This window comes from Numenius arquata, chromosome 11 (assembly GCF_964106895.1).
Source record: "Numenius arquata chromosome 11, bNumArq3.hap1.1, whole genome shotgun sequence".
NCBI lineage: Eukaryota > Metazoa > Chordata > Aves > Charadriiformes > Scolopacidae > Numenius > Numenius arquata.
The window spans coordinates 30,044,158-30,054,346 of record NC_133586.1 but is presented as its reverse complement, the minus strand read 5'-3'; the positions used below and the strand labels follow the sequence as shown (position 1 = coordinate 30,054,346).

At 36.3% G+C, this 10,189-nt stretch overlaps 1 protein-coding gene across 3 annotated transcripts in view; it reads left to right on the top strand.

The window, feature by feature from the left end:
• The first annotated feature begins 1,466 nt into the window (after window positions 1–1,466).
• TENM2 (teneurin transmembrane protein 2) overlaps window positions 1,467–10,189 on the top strand; it is a 520,319-nt gene continuing 511,596 nt past the window's right edge. For all 3 annotated transcript variants that reach the window (XM_074155640.1, XM_074155639.1, XM_074155638.1), the window contains exon 1: window positions 1,467–1,692. In XM_074155640.1, coding sequence (XP_074011741.1) covers window positions 1,467–1,692 — 226 coding nt within the window. The remainder of the gene's footprint in view (window positions 1,693–10,189) is intronic.

Here is a 10,189-nt window from a genome sequence, read left to right as displayed (position 1 = left end):
TACAACAGTGAAAAGCATGACTGCCTTCTGGGGTTTTCATCATCTTCCACTGGGGTTTGTTACTTTGGTGGGGGAGGTGGCAGAAGGAGTTGTCCTGCTGCAGAGCTTTGGTAGTTTAAGTAAAGACTCCGGCCTGGGCTGGGTGTAGGTGGCTTGCAGGCCCTGCTCCTGTTCTTCTGGGTGGGCTCTCCAGTAGGCACCTCACCTGAGGGGGGACAATGGGAAAGAAACGTCTTTAACTGCTCCGGCTAAATTTGCCAAACCCATTTCCTCACCTCCTCAGCCATGTATAGAACAGCAGAGGTTTTGTTCCAGTTTTTGCTTGTTGCAAATCTGAGTATTTTTTTTGTGGGGGAAGATTTCATTTCCAGCAAAATGTTTTGCCGTGAGGATTTCTCAGGACTAGTAGAGACCTGGGCACGGGATGCCATGAGAGAAAGACGTACATACAAATACCGGCTCAAAATAATTAGGACCCCAGTGGTTAGGGTGTTCATGCTTAGTTTCTTTCTTGCTTTCTACAGTATCTTTCATTTTGCAGTTTATGCATGCTAACTGGGCATATGTTAAAGTATATATGCCACAGTAAGGGTGTCCGAATTAAGTAGACTGTAGGAATCTATCTCTTTCTGATCCAATGAGCAAGAAGATATTTACACAATTTTGAAGAGCTCCAACTTCCGAGATAGATAAACTGGTCATCTTCAGGGATTCTGAAGAAGAGCATCTAGTCATGTTCTCTGGGGCACAAGAGCAGCCAATTCCCAAAGTGTGCTCAGAGAATCATAAAAATGCAGAAATGTCGAGTCTGGAAAGGACCTCTGGAGATACCTGGTCCAACCTTTTGTTGAGAACAGGGCCTTGGATTATGGTATCCAGGGGTAATAAAATCAGTTGCTGCTGCTTACGAACACGTTGTTAAAGGATAATGTACACCTCTGTAATGCATTAATGCTGAGTAGGAATCATCTCTTCTGTGCAGCTCTCCTCCATGCTTCATTCTTAATTGCAAGCCCTCCTGCAGGAAGAATGGAAATAATTAAAGCTGGTTTGAGTCTGCTTTTCTTTGTACTGTTGCGTAACGGGAACAAATATTATTCTGTCAGTTCCGTGTTGTCATTCAAAATCAAAAGATTAACAGTGGTTTTGTTTTATCATTGTTTTTTAAACTCTTCAATGAGATGATAATTTAGATAGAATGCAATTCTCTTACAGCGTTTGATTTTCTTCCCCCCCACCCATTCGGGTCAATTATTTCAATTTCTGAGGATGGATCATGTGGCTCTTCTCTTTCTTCTTGAGCTGTGCCACATTGTTCTTCAAGGATAAGTCAGGGAAAGGAATAAACCAAAATGTAGTAGCAACATCGCTCATTCTTTTGTTATCCTTTCCTGGTTTTAGGTGACAGTGACTGACCTCAAATATAAGAGTGGCTTTTCTGAAAACGTCCTACCTGACTCAGAATAATGGATATAAAAGACAGAAGACACCGTTCTCTGACAAGGGGCCGGTGCGGAAAGGAATGTCGCTATACAAGTTCTTCACTGGACAGTGAAGACTGCAGAGTACCCACTCAGAAGTCTTACAGCTCCAGTGAGACACTGAAGGCGTATGATCATGACACCAGGATGCACTATGGAAATCGAGTTTCTGACCTGGTTCACAGGGAGTCGGATGAGTTTCACAGACAAGGTATGTTTAAAGTCAGAACTGGTTTATTTTGCAGTAATCCTTGGTAGGCAATCTCTGCTGCTTGTTAAAGTATACCAGGAGTTACAAGTTTTAATGAAAGAGCTGTAAGAGAATGTTTGCCATTTTACCATCATTTCAACTGTTGTTTTTTTTTTTTTAATTAGGAAGTTCTTTCGCTTCTCAGATTTCTGCTACGGCTGGAATTCACTATTTGTAAATGAAGCAAACCAAGATACAATGTTCAAAACATTTGATAAACAAAAAGGCTAGTGACCCTTAACCAGCTGTTGTGCTTGTCACAGACCTCACAGTTGGCCAATATGCAAACTTTGTATTCCATTTCCTAGGTTCATTGTAGAAATAATAATGGCATTTTCACCTAAACTTGTCATTCTTTAACGGAATACCTGTGCTGAAAAGATAACTTAAACACTGTTATGGTAAAACACTGTATGGCCAATGGATATTCATTAATACTCGGGTGCCTCGGAATTCCTTTCCTGTTCTTAACTGCTGTGTAATTGAAATATGGGAATGCTATTTCCTCTGACTTCATTTTGTCACTGGTTATCCTTCACCTCATAAAAAAACTGGAAGGTGGAAACCCATCTAATTACTTTTATAACTGGCCATAATACGTTATTGCAGCATCGATATCTTGGAACTAACATTTGAAATAACCTGTCTGTGGGAACTTGTAAGCAAGGTGAAGTAATCTCTTCTTTTATAAAATCTCCCTTGCTTTAAATACCTGCTATGTCCAATGAATTAACAATCTAAATGTTTTTAGTTGAAAAACTGTGATTATGCCTTTGCCCTGTACACACACATAGTTTTACTCTCATTCAGGTATTTACTTGTCTCAATAAATCGTAAGTCTGAGTGTTGAAACCATTCGTGAACATGGCTTCATCAGAACAGTCTTTAATCGTCTGGTTAACGTGACCAAATAGCCTGATTAAATTGCCACTCGGTCAACAAATAGATATGTTTTTTAAAATAAATTATTTGGTTTAGTTTCAGTTGAAGAATGATACATGGTTTATATCAAGCAAGATATAGGCATAAATGTGTAGCCCTTTGTGCCCCTCTCAATGGAAGATAAATTATCTACTAAGCCTTTAATTGCCGAAACTCAACTATTTTTATATTTGTGCTTGTTAATGGCTTATGATAGTTCTCTACTACACACTTCTAATGTTGTGACTCAGGAAATTCTAAGTTATCACACTTTTCTGTGGAGATCATTCAATGAGAGGTTATTTTTTTTATACTTGATATCATGTCATGCAACTTGCTTAAAGCATTTTGGTGGCAGTCTGTGTCTGTCTTCACCTTTAAATCAAAATATCTATTAATTAGCATCGCTAATTAAACCCTTGTCAAATCCCCTGTTTCTCTTGCATTTGGGTATATACATTTGGAAGTGTTTGCACTGCGCTTGGTCTATCAAACACGCAGTTCTATTTTCTGAGGTAATCTCTGCTCTTGTAGGGTCTTTCTTTGCTTATAGGTATTTACCCAGAGATAACGCATCAGACTGCGGCTAGATCATATGAGCTACTGGCGCCATTTTCACTGTGGTTTGTTCAGCTTTTGTGTAAAGGAGTCATCTAAATATTACTTTTCCCTATCTGGGTGATTGATGCTTCAGCTCAAGTGCCTCATTTTAGTTTCCAGGTCATTATTTGGCATTTCATGAGGGTGTTCTTTCTCTCTTGATTACTGATTTGACAACTGCTCATCCTCCTCCTGCTCTTAATGTGTTCTTATCTGCCCTCTTTATGAAGGGGAGTGCAAATTGTTGGTAACTGAATTGAAATGCTCAGCTTTTTTTTTTATTCCTCCCCTGTTAGTCTGTGTTGTTATGTCTAGATGAATAAAGTTTATTTTAGAGAGCTAAAGTAAGGGTTTTTTGTTAAATAATATGAACATTAATTCCTTATTTTTCCTGCTTTTGTTAAGTCTAGAAAGGAAATTTCTTTAGGAAATAAGACTGTATGATGATTCTTTGTATTTGAAAGCTTGATATTTTCTTATTGTACAGTTCCACTACTGACATGAAATTTGAGGTAGTGTGGCCAGTAGATCTAGATTAAGACTTGGTACATGTTGCCACTTTCTACATTAATACTATATGGATAAAAATGTGGTTCATATAGCAGGAAATACTGTTCATTACGCCTTAAGCTTGCGGTTTCCAGCTGCAGACATCTAGGAATTTATACATGTAAATTTATTCTAAATTTGAGTGGGTGTTTTGATGGGATTAAATTCTGTAGGAAATAAACATGCTTAAAATAAATAGTCTTTAGAGATTTTTTTTTTATTCTTCTATTATAAAAAAGCTTCACATATTTTTTAAGCAATTGTAGATATTTTCCTCAATATTTTGACTCTTCTGTTAGTAAAGCTATATGCAATTGACTTCTTGAAAAGTATCTGGTTTAACCATGGCCCTGGAACTGCTCCAAGCCGTTGTTTTTAGCTGCTGCTTGCTCATACATTACTCGGTTTTGAAAACCTGTTAAGCGTAAGACCAAGTTGTACTACTTCCATTTTTGTTTATGATGGTTCGACAGTGAAATGCTAATAACAAAAACAATATTCAGAGCTCAGAAGTCTGAAACAGATCTTGGTTTGCTTCAGTATTATATTGTTCTCCTGTTCTGACTTGTTTGTCTCATTCTTCAAGAAAAAGCGTATCTCAGAAGTATAAATACTTCTCTAAGCTAGTGTGAATAAAGCATTTGATAGGAAAATTGAATGTTGGTGGAAGTTTAGCTCTGAGAATACAATTTAAAAACTTTGTCACTGTTTGCATGTTTTGCAATAAGCTTTTTGTGCTGATCATTGACAAATGCACCTACCCAAAAAAATTCCTTTTGGTTGTAGATGCTACTTTCTGGTGTGGCATTTGGAAGTTTTGGTATAAAGGCATGAAGGATGAGGTGACTGTATAATACCTGAAGCACCTTAGTCTGGCATTACTTCTACTGTACTTTTCCTAAGATGTTTACCTGTAGTATTTCAAAGTAATAAAATTCCCCTTTTAAAGTCTGCTTTTAACATATCAGTAATAATATTTGTACAAAGAAATTCAGAATAGGTTTAGTATTTTTGTGTCAAGCTTATTTTCTGATTATCTTCCAAACAGGTGTTCAGATTCTTGGCTAGAATGACAGGTTCAATGCATGCTTGAGCTATTATTTTGTCTTAGATTTTCCCTACCATAGATAGAAATGTATTTGTAATTCAGTACCTGCACTGGATATTCGTTATTCAATCAATCTGAAAAATACAGTTCTTCAGTGGATCTGAGTGAGCACTCAAACATTACAAGTTTTATTTAAAGTTGAGGAGTCCTTTTTTGAATACTGTATTTTAAGATGAATAGAAACTTTTCTACTTTCTCCTATGATATGTCAAAAGCTTAAAACAGCTCTGACACCTCTGAATATTTGGAATATTTTACAATCCTGTGGTAATATGTGAATTTCTCTATATGCCATGTATTCTTCCACCAAAGAGAACCAATTACCAAACTTTTATCTTTTTTTTTTTTAAAAAAAAAAAAACAAACCACCTTCTTTCTGACTTCATCTGCTGACACAGCATGGTGAGGGTAGATGTCCTTAGAGGCAGAAAATCAGGATTTTGGAAAACTTTTCTTTAAAGAGCTTGCTTTGAAAGGCAGCTTTTCTTCAAGTAAACTTTGTAACCAGATTCCGCTTAAAAGAACACCTACTGAGCTGTTAGATTTTTAAACTGGGTTTCAAAGATGTGGTTCAAACCTTGCTATTCCAGAGTTCCTCACTTGCCATTCATAGCTCATGGATTTTGTATTTCTGCCCGAGCCAAACACCAGGCTTCAGCTGATGCAAAATTTATTAGCCAATAGTTAGGGAATTGACTGCTTTCTTATTCTCAGGTCAGATCTAGTTTAGCAGTAAGTCTCTGCTTTGAAATGTTATAACTAAAACATATGATTGAAGTTATTAAAAGTAAGTCTAAAAAACACAATCATATTAAACTGGACCTAATAGTTTTCTGAAATATTTTGATTGTTTTTACCACAGTCAAATTGCTTTGTATATGTCACAGCATCTCTTTTTGTATGGCAAGATGATTGCAGTAAAGAACAAGGGTTTTTTTGGTTTGGGGGGGGGTGTTGTTTTGGTTTGGTTTGGGTTTTTTTCCCCTTTTGAGCAGCAAGCTCCCTGATTGGTAATAAGTCAGTTCTGATAATCTCTTACTTTCCATCCTCCTTTCTTGGCTTTTCACCATTTTATATCTTCCTACATTGTGACTTCATTTGCTGGGTGGGGTTGGTTGCTCAGATTTGCTGGAACTAACCCCTGAGAAGCCGGGCTGTCCAACAGGGACTTGTGGAATGAAGGTGTAGCTCTTCCTCTTTTACTGATTGGACTAGTTGAGCCAGCTTCTGGATCAGCATCCTGGCTGTTAGGAGTCCTCCTCTGAGGGAGCAGATACTGAAGGACAGGAGAGGTGTTCCAGCCTGGCGATTCAGAGGTGGCTGTTGCAGTACAGCATGTTGAAGTATTTAAAATGTCAGTGCTGTAGAAAGAATATAATCAACTAGCAAGCTAAATACACAATATAATCAATTAAAGTGTTATCAGGAATCTTGTTCTAGGCGAACATAATAAAGATGAAGTTGAAGTTTAATAAAGTACTGTCTTTTGAAACTTCTTACAGAGAAGCTATGATGCTGACAGAGGACTCCAGTAATAATTAATATGACCAGTGCTGAAAAACACAGTACTATTCTAATATTAATATGTATTTGTAGAATAAACAACAAACAGCTAGATATAATATGAACTCTGTGTGTACACACAGTTTCTCTCAGGGAATAATTTTTTATTCTTGGCAGTTTCTCTCTAGCGATCATTATTAAAAATCAGCATTTGTTTACAGTTTAAATTAGAGAATCAGAATGCAGGGATTTCCGATGCAAATATATAGGTATGTATAGACTTATGTTCCCTTTTTTTTTAAAATGTTAGCTAGCTTTCAAAAATAGCTTCTGCTTTTTTTTACTGCTGCTATACTGGACTCCTCATTAATTAATTAAGTTAAACCAGGTTAGTTTGTTTGGTTTTTTTTTAAGCCATTTACCAAGTTGCATGAACATTATGTAAACTAGATATAAAAGGATAACTTCTAAAAAGTAGACATTATCAACTCATGTAGTTAGCACACACTGTGAATAGAAGAAATTTTTAAAATCCTTAGGTGTGCTTTAGAATAGGCTTAGTAACCATTTTAATGCAAATACCCCTTCAAAAGCTCTTCAAAATTTATGGGAATTATGTTTCCTATACTTTATAGTTGCAAATTTGTATCAAGCAAAAAGATCTTGTGCTGCAAAATAGAGGAGTGGGGTTTGCTCGCCTTATACTGCCAGGGCCTAACTGAATGTTGAAGAAAACCTATTCTTTGTATACTTTTTTTCTCCTCATCCCTTTGCTCAGCTATGTAATAGAAGTCTAAGACTTTGGATACTGAAAATAATAATTTTTGATCCTATAAATCCTTCTCCATTTTCTCATACACACATGTGCACACTCTCTTCTAAGAAGTTTGTAATATTTAGGCATATCCGTGTGGAGCATCCATGCTCTTTCTCATATTAAAATCCATTGTAAAGGGAAATAATATACTCTAAGGAGATGAAATAATACTTTTCTTTTTAAAATAAGATACTCTAAATGAAAATACTTATTTCGTGATTAATCCTGCTGAGAAAAATGGCTAATTCATGCAAATTCTGCAAATATTCCACCTGCTCTGGATTCTTGTATTCAGAAGCATCTGCAGTTTAACATGGATATTCTCTTATGGTGTATTTTCCAGCAAGAAAAGTTTGGAAAGGAGGCTGATTGCTTGTGAATGTTCTCAAACGGATAAAAAGAAGAGACTCAAATGGTTTTCTAATACACCTATTACCATGAAAATCTCACATTTAAAAAGCTTTTACGCTTGATCTGGGTTTGAATTGGGCATCTTTGTCCCCGCATCCTAGGCATGTACCAGAAAATTAGTCTTCAGAAGTCAAGTAGTCCAGTCCAATATGCATTACTGAATATTGTTTTGTTTCTGCTGTGAACTTAGGAACCCCTCTAAAGCTTATTTTCTGGTAAAGAAAAATTTGGCCATATGCTTCTCCTCCTCTTTCTCATAATACAGGAGGAAAGAAATATTTAAATAAAGTGGAAATCCATAAATTTTAAACTGACAAAAGACATTTAGTTTGATTTATACATTGTTGAACTCTCCGATACAAGCTGTTTAAGGTCTGCATCTCCAGGAAAATTAGGAAAGGATTAGACATTTATATATTTTTGGGTTAAGGCTTCCAGCTCAAATGCATTGGGAACAGGTTTTAGGTGTTTATTGTGTTATTGTGTTTATTCTGTGATTGTCTTTTACACCTTACTTTTTTTCCCCCGTGTTCTTTTGAAATATCTTACTGTTGTTTGGAAGTAAATTCTAGACTCAGTGGACAACTGATTGATCTGTGGTGATGATTGCTATGTTCATATTTGTATTCTTGTCCCTGTTTGTTCTCCTTATACCTCAAATGGATTACGCGGTTTTTATATTTTCAAATACTTTGACTGGACCCAAATACATGCAGTTTACTTACTAAGAAAAACATAAGGATACTTTTAAACAAACAAACAAAAACACCACCAAAACCTCATTGTCTTCCATAGAGAACTATGGATGTTTTGGAGTTGAGTCAAAGTGCTGATGACCAATTCACTTAAAGCCCATAAATGGGAATCAAAATTAGTAGAAAGGAAAATGAGAAGAAAGTATAATTGGGTAAGCAGGGCCCAGTATTTTGTATTTATTCTTTTTGGTTTATATTATTTCTCTCTGGATTCAGAGTTTAAGGTCAGAAGGTCTACCAGTTATCTTGTTTGCCCTACTATCCAGTTGCTCATTAACTTTCATCAGATTATTTCTACATTGATCCCAGTAATCTGTCCTTGAATGAAGCACTTTCTGGAGTCTTGAAAACATCAATAGGCAGAAAATCCATTGTTGCCACTGACGGGCAGCATCTCGGGGAAGTGGGCCTCCATGTTAAAAGCAGATGCCAGCTTCTCTTTGGATTTTGGAAACTGGCTTCAGTTGCTAGCCATTAGGTCTGGTGATGCCCTTTTCTGTTTCACTGGAACACCCATAATACCCAGTGATTTTCCTTTACAGATTCAATTAAATGCTGCAGTTAAGCCAGCTGTCTTTTCTGTGGGCTCTATCTATCTATCTATCTAGGTAGAGCTCTTCAAAGCATCTGTCTGTATATTATCATCTTCTGTCATGAAATCAGATTTGTTGCTCGTTTCTAAACCCTATTGTATCTTTTACTTTTTCTCTAAAGGAAGCAAAATGTACCATAGCAATGCTGTATGTGCCTCTGACGTGGATAAAGACATGTTGAAGAAATGATGACATGTATAAAGATAGCCCTTTCATACTACTTTCATGTTTCTAAATCCAGACTTCAAATAAGCTTTTTCTGGTAGCAGTCAGTTCCTGTTGAGCTGCTGGTCCTTCAAGGTTCCTAAATTTTTTCAGAGTCTAGATAGCTGACTAGACAAAATAACATGCAGATATTTTTATATATTGCTATTTTTTTATATGAGTGCTTAGCTGGAAGTGTCTTACAGTGAATGCGAAAGTACATGTCTGTGAATGTAGACCATATTGGAAACAGAGATTTACTGTCCCGAAGTGTAATGCTTACTCAGCCATCTGATGAGATTTGAGCACTAAACAGTTTGAGAGGGATGCATAAAGCTGTTTTATTACAAGATGCTGTTATGAATTGTAGCAGCTTTCCTTATGGTATACTGCTGTTGCCAAACAAGTTGCATGAATGTAAGCAGTTTTATTTGTAATTACTTGCTTACATTTCCTTAGAATATTTGGGTTATAGCTGTTTGTGATTCCTACTCCTCTGCTGGTGGCAATCACTACATCCTGTTTAATTCTGAATCAAAAGATAACTTTTAAAACTGTTTGGAGAAAAAGCTTCTCTGAGGAATGCTGTTTCTTATACATGATATTACATGGGTCTCAGATGTTTGTGTGTGTGTGTGTGTGTGTGTGATAGAACCTTGTTAAAATGGATGCAGAAAGCTTATAGGAAAACTCAACCCAGTTTTCTGTTTCTTCTTAATACACTGAAAAGTAAAGTAGGAGATTTCATTTTAGCTGAATTTTAGCAAGTCCATAAAATGATGGGAGAAATTAGTAGTCTAAAGAAATGCTATGAAAAACACAGTAGTTAAGAACTAGGCTATTTTCTAAACTTTGGTCGAAAACTGGATGTTACAAACTGAATTTGACATTCAAAAATGTTCTTGCCATAACACTGGAAGCAGTGCCTGTTCTCTTGCTTATGATTCTGTTCTCTGAGCTCTGTGTAACTACCATTGTGTTTGATAATGGTAATTAG